This window comes from Hipposideros armiger, unplaced genomic scaffold (assembly GCF_001890085.2).
Source record: "Hipposideros armiger isolate ML-2016 unplaced genomic scaffold, ASM189008v1 scaffold_97, whole genome shotgun sequence".
Taxonomy (NCBI): Eukaryota; Metazoa; Chordata; class Mammalia; order Chiroptera; family Hipposideridae; genus Hipposideros; species Hipposideros armiger.
In genome coordinates this window covers 2,134,165-2,157,466 of record NW_017731447.1, presented here as the reverse complement: position 1 = coordinate 2,157,466, position 23,302 = coordinate 2,134,165, and the positions used below count along the sequence as shown (strand labels likewise).

General features: G+C 50.4%; 1 protein-coding gene across 2 annotated transcripts; it reads left to right on the top strand.

Moving 5' to 3' along the window:
* Window positions 1–2,586: 2,586 nt before the first annotated feature.
* On the top strand, window positions 2,587–22,172 carry CPA5 (carboxypeptidase A5). Of its 2 annotated transcripts, XM_019646112.1 has the most exons (11): window positions 2,587–2,716; window positions 3,896–3,977; window positions 4,996–5,130; window positions 12,752–12,850; window positions 14,037–14,138; window positions 15,317–15,418; window positions 15,770–15,880; window positions 16,313–16,403; window positions 20,783–20,982; window positions 21,278–21,362; window positions 21,853–22,172. In XM_019646112.1, the coding sequence occupies exons 1-11, from the start codon at window positions 2,601–2,603 to the stop codon at window positions 22,038–22,040; spliced, it is 1,311 nt and encodes a 436-aa protein (XP_019501657.1). In that variant the 5' UTR covers window positions 2,587–2,600; the 3' UTR covers window positions 22,041–22,172. The 2 variants fall into 2 exon arrangements, with proteins under 2 accessions (XP_019501657.1, XP_019501658.1); XM_019646113.1 differs by lacking the exon at window positions 21,278–21,362 and having other exon boundaries at window positions 2,601–2,716; window positions 21,853–22,130.
* Window positions 22,173–23,302: the final 1,130 nt, after the last annotated feature.

The following is a 23,302-nucleotide window of genomic DNA, read 5'->3' as shown; positions in this document are numbered from 1 at the left end:
CTGCTGCAGTGGGTTGCCATGGGCTACCCTGTGTAGCCGGGAGCCAGCGTGAGCGGCCAGCAGCCGCAGTGAGCGGCTGTCCAGAGGCTGGCGACTGATCTGCCTCACCCCGGAAGAGTGCAATGATAATACCAACATAAGCCAGTGAAGCCACATCCTCCACAACTAGACTGAAGAACAAAACAACAGCAACTTGTCTGTTCTCCTTCCCCTGATTCCCCAGCATTGTTCCACTCTCCCAATTCCCCAATAAAATCTTAAAAAAAAAAAATCTAAGGGCTCGGTCTGTATCCCCGTTTTATTCCCAGACCTTAGCAAGTGCCTGGCATGTAGTAGGTATTCAGTAGACATTTATTGAATATATGATTAGATGAGTAATTAGTTTCAAGGGGGAAGCCAATATTAGGTGTTAGATCAAGCACAGCTGTATGTCTCTGCTTCAGATCCAGCCATTGGAGGCAATGCTTTAAGGGCTGATGAATTCCAGTAGCATTATGCTATGAATACAGTAGCCATTAGCCATTAATTAACTTTAAAATTAGTTAAAATTAAACAAAATTAAAATTTTAATTCCTCAGTTACACTAGCCACATTTCTTTCTTTTTTTTAAACCTTTGTTTTTAATTTTTTTTTTTAATTGGGGAACAGCCATGGCCATTGGTTACACATTGCTTTCATGCTACAATGGCATAGTTGACTCTTTTATGGAGGGCACAGCTCACAGAGGCCCACGCAGGGATCGAACCAGCAACCTTGGCATTATCAGCACGATGCTCTAACCAACTGAGCTAACCGGTCATTCCATAGCCACATTGCAAGGCTCATGGTTATCCTATTGGACAGTGCAGAGATAGAACATTTCCATTGTCATAGAAAGTTCTATTGGAAGAGCTGCCATAGAATTCTCGAGAATTCTTAACTGCTTCTCTCTCTTTCTCTTTTGCTCTTGTTCTTGACCGCTCTCTCTCTAGCTTTCTCTCCCCCACCCCTAAACCAAGCGCAGTGATAGTTGTCTTATTATTAGTGACTTAAAATGATGCTTTTAAACAAGAAGATGCTGGGTACTTTTAAGGACTAGCACCACCCCCACTTTTTTTCTTTTAAATCCCTGAGTTATTATTTACTAATATATTCTTTTGTTCCTATTTCTACTCACGCTGAATGTTACTTGGGTGGAAAGCGTAATTGCCTTCTTTTTTAGGTCCTTAAACCTTTTGCTATTGTTTCTGTCTGAGAGTTCCCAAAGCCAGGGTTCTAGGAGAGTTTGGCATATCTGAACAGCTGAACCACAAAATAATGGAGTCGGTCCAGTGGGGTGTGGGAGTAGGGCAATCTAGTAATAAAAGAGCTTCCCTCTCTGCACACATGGCCAGTTAATTGGCCACTCTGGGAAGGTATGGATGGGGTGGGGGCTTCTGAGAATCACCGGTGACCGTTAAGTGGCCTTTTGTTGACATCCTCTGCTGAACAACTGTGTTGGATTTGCTCTCTGCCTTTCCTCCAACGCCTGTGGATTTTCTGTTAGATTCATCGTTTACCATTTAGGCATCACCTTTCCATTTCTCCTTCCAATATGGCTGCGTTGTGTGCTGGTCTCTGCTCTATTCTTACTATTCCCAGACCATAAAGAGGGTTGTGTGTGGGGCTTTAGCAGGACTGAAAAACTGACTCTGCTATCTGTTGAGAACTATAATAATGACTGCAGGGACCTTCCTGTCCAGCAGAAAATGCATTACCTGTCTCAGCATAATGGTGACCACCTGAAGATAGAAAAAAGGGAATTTTCCCTTCTCATACCATATTTATTTCCTTTGTTCCCCTCTCCATTCTTTCCTGTTCCCCTTCTCCCCATTACAATTGGAGTATTGACCTAAGATGCAGCTGTGACTGAGAGTTAACGCCTTTGAAATAACAATACTTTACATTTTGCAGGCTTTGCCAAGCCAAGTCACCAAGGTTGTCTCATCTAATACCCCCCGCCCCCGTCCAAACCCTGTGAGGTAGGGAGCTGTTATTAACCCCATTTGACTGATGAGTACACTGAGATGTAGAGAGATTAGGTCTCAGATCTTTTAGAGAAGAAGTAAGCACCCAATTCTTTCTCTAAATCTGCGTTCTTTCAATGGTGCCCCCCAACCCCGACCCCAGCTCTCCCATCCCTCCCCCCCCCCAGGAAAGTGTGAGTGGATGGGGAGGGAGAAAGAGGGTGAAAAGGAAAGAATTAAATGAGGAGGGAGGCAAGGAGTGGTTTCCTTGGACCTCTAGCTATTCTCATCTTTCTCTGGAGATGGAGGGTTTCTCGTTCACAAGAAGCTGGCCCAGCGGACCTCCAGGGAGGGAAGAAAGCTATGGGCTTTGTCTTCCTCTTTCTCTCTTCCCTCTCCCCTTCCCAGGAGAGGGTTTGCCTAGAAGTGGGGAGGGGCGGCCCTGGCTCTCTCAAGGCCCAGCATATGGGAGTCACAGGCTGGGTCTCCCTGGAGAGAGCCTAACAAGCCCATCCTCAGGCCGGCCCTGCCGGCCGTTAGGTGCGGTGCTGTCCTGAGGTCTGGGCCATGCCCGTGCGTGAGGAGCGCCCCTGAAGCTCGTCTGGAGGGAGAAGCATGCAGGGCACGCCTGGAGGGGGCACGGGCCCTGGGCTGTCCCCTGTGGACAGGCGGACGCTCCTGGTCTGCAGCTTTATTCTGGCAGCAGCTTTGGGCCAAATGAATTTCACAGGGTGAGTGGCTGCTCCACAGAAAGAGGGAGAACTGTTGGGAGCTGGGGGCCTGGGTGTTCTAGTGGGGAGGTGGCTGTCCTGCTGGGATCTGATCAAGGAGCGGAGTCAGGACTTCGGTTTCCATCCTGAACCCACCCCCAACTCCATAACCTCCCACTGTCGTGCTCAAGGGCAGGACACACAGCTGTATTATTGTCCCTCCCCAAACCCAGAGTTCTTAATCTGGGGCCCGTGGGTAAATTTTCAGGGTTCTATCATATGTAAAATGTTTTGTATATGTACTTTTTTTCTGGGGGAAGGATTTATAGCTTTCCTCAGATTCTTAAAGGAGTTAGTAATCCCCCCCCCAAAAAAAATACTATGTATGTTACCATAGATTGACATATACATATTGTCTTCCATTAAACAACAGCAGGCACCAGTATTATACACCAGGCCATCTGTGGACATGATTTCTCAGTGACCCAAAGATCCCATAGGGTAGATACTCTGTAGTATCTCCATAGTAAAGAAGAGGGGACACAAGCTTAGAGAGTGGGCTCATTGTTACGGTCTCAGAGCTGGTTCTGGAGGGAGCCAACACCATCCCAGGCCATCAGACCCCAGAGGTCACACTGCAGGCTGCTCAGTTCCACAACTTCCCCTTCCCAGGAAGAAGCTCAGCTTCTGTAGGGCAGAGTGAGACTGATCTCCCCTTCCATGTCCTCAAGCTCTTGGGAGAAGGCAGGTGGGGGGATGGGGTTTGGACAGACCATGGCCTTGGGACCGAAGTACGAAGAGCACTTGGGACCACCACTGGTCCCGGTCACCCTGTATCTATTCCTCTCTCCCCTTCATTCCTCTTGTTCTCACACGCTCCTCCATCCCACACATTCCTTCACCATCTTTCCTCTCCTGTCTTGACACTGCGTTCATCAGTAGCATGGACAGGTTTTATTTAGTGTCCTGGGTGGTCTGTCCTTGGGGCTGGAGAGATTGCTGGTCCTGGGTTGAGTGCTTCCCAGAGCTACAAGTCCTTTTGCTCAGGGGTCCTTCCACCTCCTGGTGACAAAGTGCCCCCCAGCCTTTGTGTCAGGTCCCTTCGGCAGGGTCTCTTCTCCATGCTGCCTCCTCCAAGCAGCACAGCCTTTCCAGGAATCCCTCTTAGCAGCTCCCTCTGCCTTTCCCTTGTCTTTCCAGAGACCAGGTTCTTCGAGTCCTGGCTAAAGATGAGAAGCAGCTTTCACTTCTCAGGGATCTGGAGGGCCTGAAGCCCCAGAAGGTGAGGACCCCTCCCTTACAGTGGCTTGCTCCTTTGGCTCCCTGTCTTGCTCCCTCCACTCCAAACCTGCCCTCTGATGGCTCTGCCAAAGATCACAGCGTTGTGGAAAAATCAACTGTGGCTCCTTTTCAGGAAAGGTTGGAAACACTTGCCCAGAAGGCTGGGCAGTTCTCGTTGGCTTTCCCCTGTGTCCAGGATGTGGGACTGCTGAGCAGACCCTGTCAGGGGCTGCTCTGAACACAGCTGGAATGTCCTGCAGCCACACAGGGGGTACATATGTCTCTGGGTAAGATGCCATGCAGCACGCAGACTGGGCACATCTGTTTGTCAATTGAAAGGGCTTAGCTTGGCAAACCTGTGTTTTATTTGGGCTCGTCCCTGTCAGCCTGAACATTTGTTTCTGAGAATATTTGTCTTCTGCAAGTATTCCACAATGGAAAATCTTTTCTTCAACTATTAATAATAGAAGGGTTTTGTTTGAGGGCCTTTGAAACAACCAGATATATTTGGATGTGGCCCAAAGTCCTTGTTCCTATTTGTATGAGTGTCCCTATCAACCAGGGCTCATAACACCTTATAATAATTCTCTCCATTTTATACATCGAAAAGTAGATGTAACGTTCAGATGACCTAAGGATCCAGGTTAGGCCTTTCCTACCTTTCCAGGTTTGGGGGCAGTGATGTCTCTCTCTTCTGACCGGGGTTCTTGTCCACGTTAATGTTCCAGATGTTGATCTGTCACCTTTAGCAACTGTTTTGGGCTCTTTGGATCTGGGTGAAGTTGCAATGCATAAGTGGGGCTGTGAGAAAAAGACGCTTGAAATTCGGGATAGAACCTCAGTGACTTGGGGATTTTGTTTGTTTGTGCCGGTCTTTCTCCTTGGCCTTAGGGTTTTCACTGTGGAACTGGAGCCCTTTGATCTATGTGAGAGAAGACCACCCGGTTCCCCAGGGTGCCCACAGGATTGTGGGTAAGGACATGATAAACCTGCCTAGTTTTCTTTCCTTTGTGAACAAGGTGGACTTCTGGCGTGGCCCAGCCAGGCCCAGCCTCCCCGTGGACATGAGAGTTCCTTCCTCTGAACTGAAAGATGTCAAAGCTTATCTGGAGTCTCACGGTCTTGCTTACAGCATCATGATAAAGGACATCCAGGTGAGGTCCCACCGCGGCCCTGCAGCTGGGGTCTCGCCTTCCCCATCCCTTCCTGCTTTGGGCCCAACATGGAGGAAAACCATCCAGGGCTAAAAGTGGAGAAGGGAAACAGGAAATAGCTCAGGCTTTTTTTTTAGGGCCTGTGGGGGAGGCTGCTCTGAAGGGCTCCCTCCTGTCCCTGTTGTAGCTCAACCATCCAATACTAGAGAATTGCTTCATTCCAGAGGAGACAGTGTGAGCCCAGATGCAGGCCTGCCGCTGCCCCCCGCCCCCACCTCCACCATCGGGGTGTCCTACTGGACACTTCTCCCAGGCAGGTTTTTCCCAGAGAAACCCCCTTTTGGTAAGGTGAAGGGAGACTATCCTAGGCACCCCAATCTCCCCACCCCCACTTGCTGCCCCTGACAGCGTCTTTTCTGAACACTGTGAAATCCTATTTCAATTGTTCTGTCTTCAAGGATATACCAAGGAGCCCCCTTTCTTAAGCGATTTTGGGGGGCACCCCATGTTGGTTAGGCCTCCTGCTGCCCCCCTCTGCCAATGATGGCTGCTGTGTACCTGTGGAATTGTATCCTCAGAGAGTCATTCTCAACCACGTTGTGCTACAGCTAATCTCCTCTCAGGGCTGGGAGTGTGGGAACACAGTCTCCACACACTTGACACCACATGCCAAGGGATAAACGCATTAGGCAGCATTCCTTTCCCATGCAAGCACAGGGCTGGGGCACTCAGGTCCATTCAAAGACCTTTATCCTCATCAGGCACATCTGTTTCCCGCTCAACATGTGTGTGTGGGGTGGGGGTGGGCTATTTCTCTAATTAAATCCCCACAAACAAAAATGGGGCAACTCCCACAGACGAGAGAGGCCACCACATCAAAAGAAGAGCACTCAGTTCTCATTGTAGCCCATGCCTGCATTTCGAAGTTCGCATTTCCTTGCTCCCGCTCCCACCCCCTTGGAAACCCCCGCAGCATTTGGCAAACAGATATGAAGAGGTCTCTAAAATTTTCCTGTTGATTTCCGCACTTCAGGAATGGCCCCAGAGGCACCTCTGAGCCTTCCCACTGGCTCCTCTGGAGCTGGTTGTCCTCTTTCTCATCAGCCTGCCCTTTTCCGTGGTCCCCAGCCTTGGAATCCCTGAAGGTGGGGACGGGGGAGGGGGGGTTTTTTATTCTGTCTCAGTAAAATGCCCTGGACTCTGGGTCCCAAGCCACCCAGGCAGGATTTTCACCAACTCGCACTCGCACTGTCTGCAGCGCATCAAGCTCTGATTGTCAGACTTGAGATCAGATTTTGGCTTGGAGGGAGCCGGGGGGGTGGGGGGGCTGTGTTCAGTTGATTTGTGGTGATGATGGGGGAAGGTGTCCAGGGGAGGAAAGCTCAGAGGTGCTAACAGGAGAGGAAGCGCCTCGCACCACGCAGGTTGCTGGCCTCCGGTTTTATGTTTTAGCTATTGATGCATAGCCCTGATGTCTCCCTGTCTCCTGGATCTTCTCAGCCTGTTTTTGGCATAGTATCTCCTGTGTGGTGGGCCCTTAACAACTGCCTGCTGAATTATTCTATTGGCAGGTTCAGGAAGAGCATGCCCAGAGAGGGACCTTATTAATACGTGCTGGCCTTTGTCTCCAAAGCTCCCTCCTCTGAGTCCCTCAAGGTCCAGGGTCGTGTCCTGTATTCATCTTTATACTCCTGCACCTACTATAGGACCTGCCACTTAGTTGGGGCTTAATAAATGTTAGTTGAATTAGTGGGTGTGAGAAGGAAAGGAAGAGGGTGTGTTTGCTCCATAGTCCTAGGCTGAGAGGGGCGTAAAAGCCTTGAAGCTGGCTTTTGCTTTGGCCAGAGGCACTGCAGAGTTTTGAGGAGTGATGCCCTCCCCCCACCACCACCACCTCCTCTGCCATGATCAGAGCGAAGCGTGAGATAGAAGAGGTGGGTCCATTCGTTCCACCCACAGATACAGAGATACCTACTGTGTGCTGGATATCGGGCAAGGTGCTGGACATACAAAGATAAAAAATCAGGTGCTTGTATCCAGGGGAGCTGGAGTGTCATGGAGGGTGGGGAGCGGAGGGAGTAAATCAGTGATTACAAAGGAGTGGATGAGTGCACGGATGGAGAGGAGCAGGTTGCTATGGGAGCGAGTACAAGAGGCCCCGCAAGTCGCTCTGAAAAGGCGGGTAATTACGGTGTGGCTGAAGAGCCCAGAAGGGGGACTGGGAGAGGAAGCACCCCCCCATTGGCAATGAGGACAATTCAGACCACAAAGGGCACCCTCTGCCCGGTGAAGAGGTTGAGGTTTTATCCCCCAAACCAGGGAGGAGCCAATGGAGGTCTCTGACTGATCAGATTTGCATTGAAGAAAACCCCCTGCGACAGTGACAATGTGGAGTTGGGGACAGGAGCAGGGAGAGACTCACAAGCAGGAGGGTGGTGAGAAAATTGCAGTGGGCCAGTCAAGAAATGATCAGATTCCGAGGGAGCTCTATTTGCATTTAATTTTTCTTTACCTTCTCGTTCATTTCAGCCCTTTGGTTGTTTTTTTTTCTTTTTCTTTTATTTTCCCCCCACCATTCCCTAGGATGAGTCACTGTGGAAAAGCTTCACTTGAGCAATCAGCTCTGTGGATTTTAATGGCTTTTTTTTTTCTGATTACAAAATTAATAAATATTCATGTTAGGTAATTTGGAAAATAGGGGAAAAGCACAAAGGAGAAAACAAAAATCACCCATGCTCCCAGCAGCTAGAGCAAAATACAATTTAGTGTAAATATTGCTTCACCAATTTTCCCCTCTCTACTGAATCACTCCTATTAGCATACAAATATAGAATTATTTCTCTCATCTTAAAAAAAAAATCCTCTCTTGATCCCTTCCCCCCTACCTCCAGCTATCACCCCATTTCTCCACTTCCCTGTAGAGCAAACCTGGAAATCTGCACTCCTCCGGGTTATTCCATCTTACTGGCTGCTCCTTTGCGTGTTGTTTTCCTGTCTCTCTGCTCTGTCCTTTGACCTCTGCTCCGCCCCCTCTTCCAGGATCATGGCATTGAATACCTTCAACCCCCTGAATACTCCATATTTGTAGCTCCAGCCTGACGCATATATTTGACCTGAACTCCAGACTCATATACCTGGCTGCCCACTGGGTGTCTGATGGGCATCTCAAACTTCACAGGTCCAAACTGAATGCCCCTGGACCCGTGTACCACTCCTCCATGGCCTTCCCCTTCTCAGGAAATGGCAGCTCTATCCTTCCGGTCACTCAGAGAAGAAACCTGGAGTCATCCTTGACTCCTTTCTCACATCCCACATCCAATCCATCAGCACATCCCATTCAAAATGATATCTTACCATACCCTGTGTTACCACCTGAGCTAACACTCCATCAGTCCTCACCTGGATTATTCCAGCAGTTTTCTAGCTGCTCATCTTGATTCCACCCTTGCCTCCTTATTGCCTAGTCTCAGAATAGCAACCAGAGGGTCCTTTAAAAATATTTAAGTCGGATTATGTCACTCCTGTGGTTGAAACCCTCAATGACCTCCCAACTCTCCCAGGGTAAAAGCCCAAGTCCTCCAAATGGCTGTAAGGCTCTACATGACCTATGTCCCACCCCTCAACACTGACTGGTCTTCCCTTGATCACTCTGCTTCAGACACCTGGACCTCCCTTGATGTTCCTCCAACTTGCTTAGCCCATTGCTGCCTCAGGGCCCTTGACTAGATTCACACCTCAGGGCCTTTGCATGTGCTGGTCCTTCTAACTGGAGCGCTATTTCTGCAGATATCTGCGTGGCTTATTCACTGCTTTCAAAACCTTTATTCACATGTCACCTTGTCACCTTACTTTAAATGCACCCTTCTGCACACTCCCCCAACTCCCTCCCTCTTTTGGTTGCATCACTTCTCTCCTTGGCACTTACTGCCTTCTAATATCCTTCGTGGTTTACTTATCTTGTTTATTGTCTCCCCTACCAGTCTGTAAGCTCCAGGAGGACAGGCAGTTTTGTTTTGCTGGCCGCCATCTTTTTAGTGCCCAGTGTGTGCTCAACAAGCACTTGTTTGGCTGGGGTGGGGGTGGGAGGCACCTCTAGAGAAAAGGAGGAAAGATAGGTGTGAGAGCAGAAGAAGGCGAGAGGAGGAGGAAGCAGTCATGGACAAGGCCCTGAGGGAGAGGCAGAGTTTGGCTGCACCAAGGGGGCGGGGACAGAAGGACAGGCCCCTCTGTCGGCCCTTGGGAGGAGCAGGTGCTAACTGACTCACCCAAGTGACCATTAGTGAGGGCACTCCGCCATCCCAAATCCTACACACACCGCTTCCCTCTGGAGGAATCCAGATGCCCTGGTCATGTCTTCCCGTGATTGTTCCATCCCAGAGTCCTGGAGTCACCCGGGGCGTTACTGCTGTTGTCCTGTCACTGTCACTGTCATCATCATCGTCATCATAGCTAGTATTCACTACATGCCAGGCAATGTTCTAAGCATTTTACATGTATTAACCCTTTTAATCCTCACAAGAACACTTTGAAGTATGTGCTAAAGTATGTGCTACCATGATCCCCATTGTATGAAGGCACAGAGAAATGAGTAATTTAGTAAACTGAGGCACAGAGAAATTAGTCATTGGCCCAGGTCAGCGACAGCGTCAGGAGTTCATCCAAGACAGCCTGGCTCTGGGCCCCACACACTTTGCTCCTGTGTCATCTGCCTCCTCAGAGGTTGTCATTGTTGTTTGTGCAGTGTTTTAATTTTGCCTTTTGGGCAGTGAAGTCACAGTTCAGCCTTGACATCTCAGGGGGTCCATTCTAACACCCCCAGACCTGTAGCTACCCTGCAACCCCCCATGTGGGCATGGACTGAAGTTGCCACCAGCCATGCAACTGCTGTTTCCAATGCACTCGCAAACATTGGGCCTGGAAGACAAGGCCAGAGACATATGAGGAGAGGTGACTGCTGTCAGCACAGAGCTGGGGTTAGAGCCTATCTTCTGCTCCCCACGCAGTTTCTATGAGCTGTGTCCATTTTATGTCTGTGGCTGGACTTCAGCTGCCCAGCGCCAGTTCCCTTCAGGTGTCAACTTCTCTTTTGGGGGGCCTCCGTCTCTTCCCACCCCCCTTCCTGGAGGTGCTATTCTTTACTTCAATGCCCCCATCCTTCCTTGCCCTTGTCATAAATTAATTCACACCCAGTTATGGCTTCCAGAGAGGCAAATGGATTACTTCTGAGGGGTTTTTTTTCCTCTGAGAAGCCTGACAGGGCTGTAATTAGGCATTCCTCAGCCTGTGGCAAGACTGCATTCTTAGCTCTCCCATCCCCTTCCCTCCGACCTGTGAAGGGAGCAAACATCTGTGTCTTTTTCAGGCCAGGGTAGATTAATGTTCCTGGAATTGGGGCCCAGCTGTGAGAGCTGAGTATTCCCAATTTGTACGCTGGTGTCATATCCATTCACAAGCCTGGGAGGGTGTTTGGAAAGATATTTGCAGTTTGGTGCCGACTTCCCATTTGCCTCCAAGCTGTTGCGTGGAGCAAAGGACAGGCTTCTGGGAGCTGTCTTCGGGAAGAGCTGAGCCCTCCGGTCCTTTCCATTTCTCCCGCCCTGTTCTGCACCTTCACCCACCGCCTCAGGCCCTCCACCAGTCCCAGGAAGTTAGCCCTATGGACCCTTCAACTTCATTCTTGTGAGAGCATCCCAGGGTGGTGCTTGTGCCAGCTAAGTTCAAGCCTCCCCCAGCCATCTCTCACTCAACCAGCAACCCCAGCTTTGCCCAGTGAGGCTGTGCCCAGCCCAGCCAGTTCAGCCAGAAAACACTGCAAGTACAATTGCCTAGCATGTAGTTTGTGCTGAAAAAGAAACTAAAATGAGCCCCAAACATGGATTGCCAGTCCTATTTTTAAATCTGTGAATTTGAACAAGCTGGTGAGTGCGCTGACGGGGGCGGCAGTGCCTGGTCTGCAGCAGATTGGGGTGGGAGGGGTTCTCTTCCAGCCCAGGACTGAAGGCCCCATGGCTGCTGCTGTATTTTAGCCACCAGGGCTTTTTGGTTTTGTTTTAGTATTATCTATTCATTTGGAAGACTTTACTTACTAAAGTGGTAGTATAAGGACATTGCCAAAATGTAGAAACAGAGAAAAGAAAACAAGTGTTTAAAATCATGATCCTTCTATCCTAACAGGCATTGTTAGCATTTTGGTATATTTTTTGGCATTTTAGTGTCTTGTTGTTCTATGCTCAGGGTATTGCTCTTTCATTATTTTAAAAACACTTTTTAATTGCAAGAATAGTAGGATGGACTTTTCAAACCTGTTAACATTTTACACATTTGTTTGCTCTTTGTGTGTGTGTGTGTGCGCGCGCGCGCACACACACACACACAGAGGGAGATACATATCTATGTATGTTTGTTATTCCTATTCATTTTGATAGCTAGCTAGCTAGCTAGCCTTAAGGAACCCAAAGCTAAGAACTAAGATATCTGGGTTCTTATCTCAACTCTGTCCCTTGTTAACTTTGCATCAAGTCCCTTACTTCTCTAATCTGCTAATCTCTAAAACATGATTAGTTAATTCCTGCCCTTGTCATCTAGTCATTTAATCAGAGCAAATGGTATAATGAAGAGAAAGATGCCTGGTAAATGAAAAGGCTCTGGCCTGAAGCAAGGCATCATCAAAGACTTAACTTGTGACTCAGAGAGAGCTGCAAACCAGGGCAACGTGGGGTGGAGGTCTTCTGTTTTCCCAGCATCCGTTGTGGCAGAAGGGCCCAGGTACTCCCCATGATGCTGCATAGTCAGTGCTCTGGGTGCCAATGGAAAGGTACCTGCCCGCCTCACTGAGTCCCAAGACGGGAAAAATGTCCCAAGATGATGTGGGAGGTCGACCCAACCCAGGCACCATCTTGCTCTCTCTATGATCAGTGGGAAGTACAACGTGAAGATTAAGTGCCAAATCTAAATTGAAACCCAAGGACATTGCTTTTGTCTCACCCATGCTTGTGCTTAAGAGGCAGTTAAGATGGCGAGTGAATGTCCGTTGGCACTTTAATCCAAATGATTTGAACTGGCTTTCTAAGTGGCTTGGACACCAATTGTCTAGGCCACTTCCTGGGCGTAGGTTGAATGTTGTGGGTCCCAGAGCCCTGTGTTCCCCCGGGCGGGGGTGGTCAGTGTTCATGGCTCAGGGTGGTCCTCGACTCAACAGAGTGTCTAGAGCGGCAAAAGCAACGTTGGCAGTAGACCATGAGCACTTTTTTCGAAACACTTTCATATCCATTACTGCTTTTCCTCCTGTGAGATGAGCAAGGCAGGCGGGTACTGCTGTCTTGGTTTTCGAGCTAATGGAAACAAAGGCCAAGGTTCCACAGCAAGTTAGTGGCAGTGGCAGACGTAGAACACAGCTGTCCAGACTCCTTGCCCTGTGCTCATTTGGGAAGTGGCATTATGAACGCCAGCTCCTCAAGCTGAAGAATCCCCCAGAGACCTGGCGCCTCCTCCTCGTGTGCAGCTCAGACTCGTGGTGGCTTATTCTCCTGTGTTCATGCTGTCTGGGTGCACACAGGGCTCAGAAGAGGCAGGCCTGGCCCAGCCCTCCCTCCCTTTCCAACATGTGCTCCTGTTCCCCTAGGTGCTGCTGGATCAGGAGAGAGAGGCCATGGCGAAATCCCGCCGGCTGGAGCGCAGCACCAGTAGCTTCAGTTACTCCTCTTACCACACCCTGGAGGAGGTGGGTCTGCCTGGTCTCTGTCTTCCCTTTGGGCCCTCAGGCTCTCCAGACTCAGGCACAGACTAGTGAAGGACTCTGGGGTCTATGGGAGATCATGAACTGACAACTTGGGGAGTACAGAGCAGACACTGGGTGAAGGTCAGTTAGGTTGACAGTCAGCTTCAGAGGCCCAGAAGCCAGGATTTGGATAGAGGGGACCGTGGCTCAACAGTACAGCCCATGGTAGGCTCAGGACCAGAGTAAGGGGTCTAATAGGTAGAACACTAGGGTAGGTAGAGGCACCTCATATCCAACACGCTGGCTAGGGATCCAGGGGTCTTAACCTCTCCATGACCATTCCTGGTGGTAAGTGGCCCCAGCTGTGGGTACTGGAATGTAGAAGGGGCAGGAAGCCAGGGACATTGGAGCCATTTTCTAGAAAAAACAGAATTGCTTTCAGTTGGAGAAAATTCATGGCCGCAGTTATAGCCAGGTAGGGCAGACATGACTCACTGTGAGTTGTTTATAAAGGAAAATATGCAAGGAGAACTCAGAGATGCCCAGTTCAGAAAGAAACTCGAGGCAAGGTCCCATTTCCATCTAAAGGATGTGACATTATTGGTAGTGTCCGCTCTGTCATTGTCATCGTTGCTCTTCTCATTTCATAAGGCCTGTAATAGGGAATCCATTTTCTTTCACCTATTTGTTAATTCAGTGCTATGTGTTGAAAAAATAGAATGAATTAATAAAGCCTCTCAGTATTTATTGATGTCAGAGAGAAATAAGCCTGCCTCCAAGGGGCTTAGAATCTAAAAGGGGTGAAAAGACCAAAAACAACATGGCGAGGTCTATGAGGCCTGCCAAGTGGGTTGAATGAACCAAGAGAATGGAAACGAGGAGGTTCCAACCAGAGAGAGCCTTGCAGGCTAACCTGGGGACCGAGTAGGCTCAGCACATGCTGTTCTTCCAGGCAAAGGCTTAGCTCTGCACAGTGGTGAGAAGCCCGGGAATCCACACCAACCACAGCTCATTGCTTTAGGCCTGGAGGGCATCTTCTTGCAGTTTTGATCTGGGTTCTTTTAGATCCTCAAGGGAGGTGGGAAAGCGTTAAGGAGGGTGGGGTGGGGGAAGGAGAACAATTGGAGAGACCCTGGGGTTCACCTCCCCTCTGCTTAACTGCCTGTCTGATGAACTTCATTCCTTACAGATATATAGCTGGATGGACAACTTTGTAACTGAGCATTCAGATATTGTCTCAAAAATTCAAATTGGCCACAGCTTTGAAAATCGGTCCATTCTTGTCCTAAAGGTAAAAGCTAGCAGTGTTGACCACTAAACTCTACAGCAAGAGCTTCTGGTATAAGATACAGCTCATGTGGGGTCATGGCTGGGCGGGAGTTTTAGGGAGAGAGATGTGTATATTCCTGTCCTGGGGTGACCCATAAGCTTTGGATGTGTGGTCTTCAGGGACCCACCCTGGTAGGTATGGACAGGTGACAGTGTAGTAACCTGGCACGTCCCAAGTCAGGAAGTAGGTGGGAGGGTTGCTAAGGAGATGGACTGGCAGAGTGACAGTTGTCACCCTGGACTTGGGGTGTGATACAGGTGAGTCAGCCTCCTTCCTGTTTTGTCAGTTGCTTTACCTGTTTAAAGGGAAGAGAGGTACGTCGAGGTCGTCTGGCGCAGGCAGCCCCACAGATAGGCATGGGTCTATGGGGGGGCCTCCCAGCCCTTCACAAGGGCCACTGGAAGCAGAGTTTGAGTAAACCTGGCCGCAGCAGTGCCCTTGGTCATGAAGGAGGCAGGATAGAGTGTCGAACCCACCAGAAATCAATTCTTAGTAAGTGCCCTGAAGGGCACTTAGGAGCGTGGACCACGCAGGGCACTAAATGTCCAGCTCTCAGAGAAGACAGGCACTGCTGCTCTCTGCAATGCCCTGGGGAACTCTTCCAAAGGGTCAAGTGGCCTCACAGAACTTGGGACCTGACTTCGTCTGGCCTTGCTTCGATTTCCCCCAGGGGCTGTGTTCTCTCTTTCATTTGTCTAAGACCTTGTTAGTCAGAGCGGTCCTCACACGCTCAGTCAGCAGCAGCCTTCCCAGGAGCTTGGTAGAAACAGCCCAGCCTCAGACTCCTCCCTAGAACTACTGAATCAGAATCTGCATTTTAGTAAGATCCCCTGGAGATTCTCACACCCTGTAAAGTTTGGGAAGCACTAGACGTATCTAAGATACTTTCAAACCTGGGAAGTTCTGTGCTTCTGGCTGCATCACTTTGCTCTCCAGGGGTACCACTCTGTTGCCAGGGAGCCCACACCTGTGCACTTCACAGGCTCATGCACAGGTCCCTGCACATACAACTCCCTCTAGGGCACCTAGGGCCTCCTCAGGCAGTGAGGGTATATCCGGGGCCTCCTTCTAGGCAGCCTAGGGACAGCACCGGGGGTGTCTTTGTTCACATGTGTTTGGGGCCCGGTGCTTTTCCCCAGTTCAGCACTGGAGGGTCTCAGCGCCCGGCCATCTGGATGGACACTGGAATTCACTCCCGGGAGTGGGTCACCCATGCCACTGGCATCTGGACTGCTAAGAAGGTCAGCATGGATGATGGGGGCTGGGGCAGGGGGCCAGGGCTGGTCAACTATTTAAGGGCACCTCCAGCTGAAATAGTATACTTGGTTTTTTTAAACTCAGGCTGCACTCGACCCTCCTGGCCTTTGGAACAGCTGCCAGCTGGCCTTTTGCAGCACAGAGCCCACACCTATCCTCTGCCTTCTAGTTGTTCAAAATCCGAGCCTTCGGTTCTGCATGAAGGGTGTACCAGATGGCCTGATGCCACCCCTGCCTGCGGTCCCTGGCTGTGCAAAGGTCCTGCTCCACCTTGGAGGAGAGCCCAGCAGGGCCTCCCATCCCTCACCCTGTACCCACTCTGTCCTTTCTTGCAGATTGTCAGTGAATACGGCGAAGACCGCATCCTGACAAACATACTGATGTCCATGGACATCTTCATGGAGATCGTCTCCAACCCCGATGGGTTTGCTTTTACCCACAGCATGGTGAGGGCGTTTGGGAAGGAGGGAGCAGGGGGCAGGGGCCAGCTCTGGGAGGGTAGAGGAAAGGTCACGTTGGCTTTGGGAAACTGGGCTGAGGTTCCCTGGGGGGTCCTTTCAGAGAGTCTCACTGGGGCAGGCGGGCTGCTCAGGACTGTAGCTGTGGCTCTGGCCCTCTGACCTCCCCACTGCTGCCCAGGGAAGGCCACACTGTTGGCAGCTTGTGCTCAGGCCTCTGCCGATACCCCAGCTTTAACCACAAAGAGTCTGATCTGTAGCCTTGGCCCAGCTGCCTGCCTGTCCCATCCTGCCCTGGCCATTCCTTCTCTTTCCTTCTCCCTGTCCCACCAGACCCCCCTTCCTAGGCCAGGATGTCAGGGGCTCCCACTCCTGGGAATGGGCCCCGTGAATGACGTCATCTGCCCTGGGCTTTCTCAGAACCGCTTGTGGCGGAAGAACAAGTCCAACAGACGCGGGATCTTCTGCATTGGCGTGGACCTTAATAGGAACTGGAGATCAGGCTTTGGAGGTATGGCATTCTGGACCTGGAATGTCTCCACACAGTCAGGTTATCTTGACTCCTAACTTGGGAGGCAACGTCATAGTTGGCTCGTGCAAGTGAGTCATGGCCAGGGACAGGCAAGCACGTGCCTAGGATTGGCCGTGGGATATGGGGAGAGGTTATGCATGTGTGTCCTGCATGGGGACTAACTGCAAGTGTCAAATCCTAAATATGGCAGAGAAGGGCTTAAAGAGGCACAACGCACGCAGCCTTGATGTTTGATTAAAACCCAGATGTGGTGGAGCCCCTCCAATATCTCCAGTCCTCCCTTAAAGGGAGCATGCCACAACAAAATGCCTCCAAACGCATTTCCTGAGAGCTGTGACCAAGACGTTTGCCCTCTGGGGAGGCCAGGACAGTAGTTCAGATAGAATAGATAGAATAAGCCAACCCCTATCAACATTGACTTGAACCTGGAATTTATTTTTTTAATTAAAAAAAAATTTTTTTTAAACTCTATTGGGGAACAATGCGTTTTTTGGGGAAACAATGTGTTTTTTCCAGGACCCATCAGCTCCAAATCAAGTTGTTGTCCTTCAGTCTTAGTTGTGGAGGGCGCAGCTCAGCTCCAAGTCCAGTTGCCGTTTTCAATCTAGCTGTGGGCCCACCATCCCATGCGGGAGTCAAACAAGCAATCTGGTTGTCAAGAGCACGCACTCCAACCAACTGAGCCATCAGCTGCCCACTGGCAGCTCAGCTCAAGTCATGGTCTTCAATCTAGTTGCAGAGGGCGCAGCTCACTGGCCTATGTGGGAATCGAACCGGCAGCCCTGTTGCTCAGAGCACATGCTCTAGCCAACTGAACTCCCCGGTCGCCCCCTGGTTTTAATTTTTGACCCAATTACTTTGTAACCCTGGGCTGATGGGCTGGGGTTATTTGCCAGGCTGTATGATTCCAAGGAGGAGAGGGCAGTTTCCTCCCCACCCCCCAAGTTTCTTGGTGTTTTTCCTGATTATCGCCTTTACCAGGGGCATGGTCATTAGATGAAGAAACTGAGGCCTCCAGAAAGATGAGTATGTGGACCTGGGATGCAGCAATTTGATGGGTAGGATGCTGGGTCAGTGTCCAGAGTAAAGCGTTGCATGGGCACAGCCTTCCACCCCCAGATGTGGCACCCACACTATATTGGGGGATCAGGGTTTGGTGCCACAGGAGACAGTGCCAATGCGGTTGAAAAGCAGATTCACAGATGGGTGGCTAAACCAACGAGATAGGACATTCTAGATCTGGGTGCCCATCACTTTGAAAATCTGACTTCTTTGAGTCTGTTTTCATTGAAAAATAAGGGCAGCTCTCATTGAAAAATGAAGCATCCCGAAAGAAGCCGCCTACTGCCCCCCGCCAGCCCAGAGTGTGGGGGTTTCTGAAGATTCTGGGACTCTGTGTGTAATTGCTGTGTAAGGGAACACAACCGTGTAAAATTAGGCATTTCCTCCTCTAAATGACCAGACACTTGTCCCAAGTGGTCATCCATGTGGGCCCCTCAGAACCGGCTGAAGTGAGAACCCACAGACCCTGAGATGGACTGGCTAGTAGAAAGGTAAATTACCTCTTAAAGAAAATAACTTTTGTGGTTTCACCACAGGAAAAAAAAATATCAGTACATACACAATGTAAAAACAAAACAAAACAAATATATATATGGAAAGAAAAAAAAAAAGCCCAGAGGGGACAAAAAGCTCCCATAATCCCACTACCCAAAGATTACTGCTTTTAATAATTTACCATGTCCTTCCCGAGATTTCCCCTTGCTACAAATTACATTTTTAGAGAAGGAAAAATAAAGAGCTAATGAATCCATTAGCAGGTACTTGTGAAACAGGCAGGTTCAGAGGACTTGGTGCACGTCAGAGAGAGGCAGGCAGCTAATTCCCATTTGGTCAGGGGAAGATTAGTTTATTCTGCTTAGCTCAAACCAGAACTAATGGCCTGAAGTGTTTCTCCATATTTGGGCAAAGCCACCTGGTCGTTGGCAGGGGAACTGCTTTCCATGCGTGGGCTGCAAACGCAGACAAAGCTTTCAGCCTCCCCCGCTCTGCTCATCTGTTGCTATTTGTCATTCATCAAGTGTAGCAGGTGCAGAAGCGGCCGGCAGACACAACAATCAGGGCCACTGTTAGCTGGGCTGACTGTAGACTGGGCCTGCTCCTCACCCCCTTCTGCCCTGCAGGCGATGCATCCCCTTCTAACCTGGGTCCCCACCCCAGGTGAGGACCTGCAGACCACGAGGGTATGTGCTCCCCGGTGACAGACTTGCCTCTGGCCAGAAATAGCATGTGTCTGGGTTGGTGACTCAGGCAGGAAGGTTTTGTTTATGGTTTTATTAATGCTTTAATTTAATTGCAGCGTAATGAGTAATCTGTAAATCGTCCCTCCTACCCACGCTGCCCTCACCTACACCCTTGGGGAGGAGCAGTTTGCAGCAATTCTAGAGCAGCATCTGAACTGGCCCATGGACCTAGCCACTCAGCTCTCCGGCCAGCCCACTGCCCTGGGGGTCAAGAGAGGTGCTCTGGCATCCTCAGGAGGCTTCAGAAGTTGGGGCGATCCCTGGCCCCTGGACCAGGCTTGTGTGCAGGCATTTTCAGGGAGGAGGAGTGAGAGGAGGAATGCGGATGGCTCTTTCCAAAGGCGTCCCTAACCCACAAATCTTACTGGCCCAGCCCAGTCCTCCATGACATGGCCTTTGGGAAGGGGAGAAGAGCAGAATAGGAGGGAAAGAGGATAAAAAGTGATGGGGAGCAAATAATCTAGGAGATGGGAACAAATTAAATTTGTGAACAAAATAGAAGCACAGTTTCTCTTTGCCCCCTCCCCCAACTTAGGTCCCCAAGAAGAGTTTTCAAAGGCTCATTGCACCTCTGGTTCCCAGACCAGCCTTGGACAACTATGGGCATCTCTTCTCTTTTCTCTTGGCCCCCAGGTCCATGTTGCTTCTGGGGCAGTGGCTGTGGCAAAGCTTGAGTAGACACTGAAGTCCGAGCATTCAACTGATCCAAGCCTTCCCCATGGCGGTGAAGGGTCGGCAGAGAAGGGTCAACTCAAAGGGGTTTGCTGCTTATAGGGAAACCTGGGGTGGAGACCTAGAGACCTCTGGGGCAACTGCTGAGGGAGCCCGCCTTTCTAATGGAGCCACAGTCAGGACGCAACCAAAGCACAAGCCAAAGGAGCTCCCTACAGGGCTACAGAGTTGTTAAGTCGCAGTGTGGTTACACTCTTCTGATATATTAGACTAGGCCAGGGGTCGGCAAACTTTTGAGATGGAAGAGCCAATCCTGTCCCGCGCAACAATTTAAAAATTATTCGAGAGCCATAAAACAAATGAAATCACCATTATGTGAATAATATCCTTTAAAGTTTTTATAAGTGAAACTATGATAGTTTTATTTTCATTTTCTTCTTTTTTTTTTTTTAAGATTTTTTTATTGGGGAATTGGGGGGATGGGAACAGTGCTGGGGAATTGGGGAAAGGGGAACAGACAAGTTGCTGTCGTTTTGTTCTTCAATCTAGTTGTGGAGGATGTTGCTTCACTGGCCCAAGTTGGCACCATCATTGCGCTCTTCTCTGGCGAGGCAGATCAGTTGCCGGCTTCTGGACGGCCGCTCACTGCGGCTGCTGGCCGCTCACGCTGGCTGCTGGCCACACATGGTAGCCCATGGCAATCCACTGCCACAGGGACTGCAGCCCACGCCGTCGCCGGCGACTCACGGCAGCCCAGCTCCAGGTTGAGCTGTTGTTCAGCATCTTAGCTGTAGAGGGCAGTGTCACTGGCCCTCATATGTGGGATCCGAACCGGGGCCCTCTGGCATCCCAAGCCAGTTCTTAACCATCGCGCCACTCGGCCGGACCTATTTTCATTTTCAATTTTACTTCAGAGCCACATGTACATACCCAAAGAGCCGCATGTGGCTCATGTGCCGCAGTTTGCTGACCCCTGGACTAGGGTATGCAGCAGTAACAAATATTCCTCCAAATCTCAGTGGCTAAACACGATAAAAGTTTGTTTTTCATGCACTTGGATTCCAATGTGGGTAGGTGACTGCCCTTGGCAGCTCCTTTCCAATGGTGACAAGCTGTATGGTGGTTTCCTCCATCTAGAGTTTTTTGCTTCCAACCACACAGACAGAAGACAGTGTGGAGAAGCACGCTTGCTCTTAACAGCCTCAAACTTGAGGTGACATATCATTACTGCTCACATTCTCATTGGTCAGAAGTAGTCACGTGGACTCAACCAAACTGCAAAGGAGTCTGGGAAATGTAAAGGAATGCATGGAAATTCTGTGAGCACTGTCTTTCCCAAGCCTGGAATTCAAACCCTTTGGGTGATTTTTATTTTACTTCCAGGAAATGGTTCTAACGACAATCCCTGCTCAGAGACTTATCGCGGGCCTTACCCTCACTCAGAGCCAGAGGTGGCTGCCATAGTGGACTTCATCACGGCCCATGGGAACATCAAGACTCTGATCTCCATCCATAGCTACTCTCAGATGCTCATGTACCCTTATGGCCACCTGTTGGAGCCTGTTTCAAACCAGGAGGAGTTGGTGAGATTGGCTGCTTAGAGGTTGGGGGAGGCACCCAGCAGACTCCTAGAGGGTTCAGGCCCTTACTTGGAAACAAGGATCTGGACCAATCAACCCCATGGTAGGGAGAAGCAGGGAACTCGTTTTTTACCTGTGATCAAGTTCAAAGTCGGAGGTGCTGTGACTCCTTTTCATGAGAGCCATTTACACATTCAACTTCCAGGACTCCTAACTTCCTGCCCTTAGCAGCAGGTGAGGGTTGGGGTATGGGGTCTGGGGAACCTCAGCCTCTCATCCTCTGGATGTCATCTTGCAGTACAACCTTGCCAAGGATGCAGCGCAAGCCCTGTACGAGGTCCACGGGATCAAGTACATTTATGGCAGCGTCAGCAGCACCCTCTGTGAGTGTGACCCTTCCCCTGGCTCCTGCTTCAGGCATCACATCCACCTAGGATCAGGCGCATGCAGGCTCTTTGTTGACTGGCAGGCATGGTTGCCACAGGGCAGGGCCATAGATCTAGCTGGGCCGGGCCAGAGCTGCTGTTCACACTTGGCTAGAAGGGTGAATGGTGGTACCGAGAAATAGGGAGCTGTTTCTTGGCAGCATTAATAAATGCACAGCTCCCAATGCCTGGCTTACTGTGATGTCTCTGGAGGAGGAAGAGCCTAAGTCTGGTAGCCTCAAAGAGCTTTCTTTTTGCAGGGGCAGAGAAGGGGCTGGGTGGGCAGGGTGTGGCCCAGGTTGAGGCCTAAGTCAAGAAGCTTGGCCTGGTCTGGCATGGATGAGGGTTTGGCCTCCAGGGCCCACTTTCCACTCAGGATACCTCTGTACCTTGTGGCCACACCCTGTTCTTTGCGGGGAGGGGCATTTCTTTGCCGTTTTGTATCCAGATATGGCCAGCGGGATCACCGTTGACTGGGCCTACGACAATGGCATCAAGTACTCCTTCAGCTTCGAGCTCCGGGACACTGGGCGCTATGGCTTCCTGCTGCCGGCCACAGAGATCATCCCCACGGCCCAGGAGGTGTGGATGGCAATTCGGACCATCATGAAGCACACCCTGAATCATCTCTACTAGCAACACGGGCAGAGCAGGAGGGCTCGTCCTCTTCCCCAAGGCCTGGGGCTCCTCCTGAACCCCAAGTCATGCATCCCATCCCCCACACCCCTGCCCTGACCCCTTAGAAAATAAAAACAAGTTGGAACAGGCTTGGTGGCCTGTTGCCCTGGCCCCTTTGGGCTCAGCATTGAGGAGCGGGTAGGGCCGCTTAAGATGCCTCTTCACCACCCCCCAGGTATTCAGGAGGAGGATGGGGCCACCAGGACTTACGTTTCCCCCTCGTGTGGTGTTCTCAGGGGCCCAGAACATATAACACCCCCTGGGAGCTACTAATAGACACATTGTCCTCTTTCTTGGTGGTATTTACATTTTAAGATGACCCCAGGGGACAATGTTTGACCTGAAGGAATGGTGGCATTTCTGGCATTTTGAGGGAAAGGTTGGCATAGAGATCAGCCTCTACCTCCACCTCTTCCTGTTTCACCTCCCCAGCTGGGTAGGGGGCAGGGGCACATTTCAGAGGCCCCCACTCAGAAGAACCCACTCCCTCCATAGACGAAAGTGAACAAGTCACTGGTTTGCGGCCTGCTCGTCCTGGGTGCCCTCACAGGCTCTCCTGGTCTTGGGAGCACAGAGTCACAGCCAGTCAGAGCCAGCACAGCCAGGCACCACACATCCAGGGAGAAGAAATTTTTCTCCTTCTATTCCCCATCGCCATCATGGCTGCCATGCACTTAGCAGTTAGTTCAGGCCAGGCCATGTACTAAATAAGGACTTTGTGGAAGGGGTCATATTTTGAGATGCAGACGAGGTGTCTTCCCTCATCCTCAGGTTTCCTTGTAGCTTCTGCCTTCCCCCACCATTGGGAAGCAGCGCTAGTAGGTCTATTTGCCCTGCCCTAGGGGGAGGGCAGATACTCCCAAGAAGCAAGAGGTCAACTGGGGAATTGAATGGGTTTGTGTAAGTTTGAGGTGGCAGAAAGCTTCTCATTTGCAAGGGCCAGCCTTTTGTTGTTGCTGTAAAAGAAAAAGGATTGTGAGTACCTGTGAGTTGGCCCCTGCAGGACACAGAATACAGGGTTTTACTGAAAATCACAGACAGGGAAGAAAGCAGAGTGAGATAAGAACAACTCCCCCTTCGCACCCAACCTGTAAAAGAACACACAGGTTGGGCCCGTTGGTGGAAGGAGGGGATCAGCGGTGATCAAAACTCTCGGTAAGGCCCATGCCCAACATGGTACCTGAGCAGCAGATGAACAATGGAGGAGTAAGGGGTCTTGA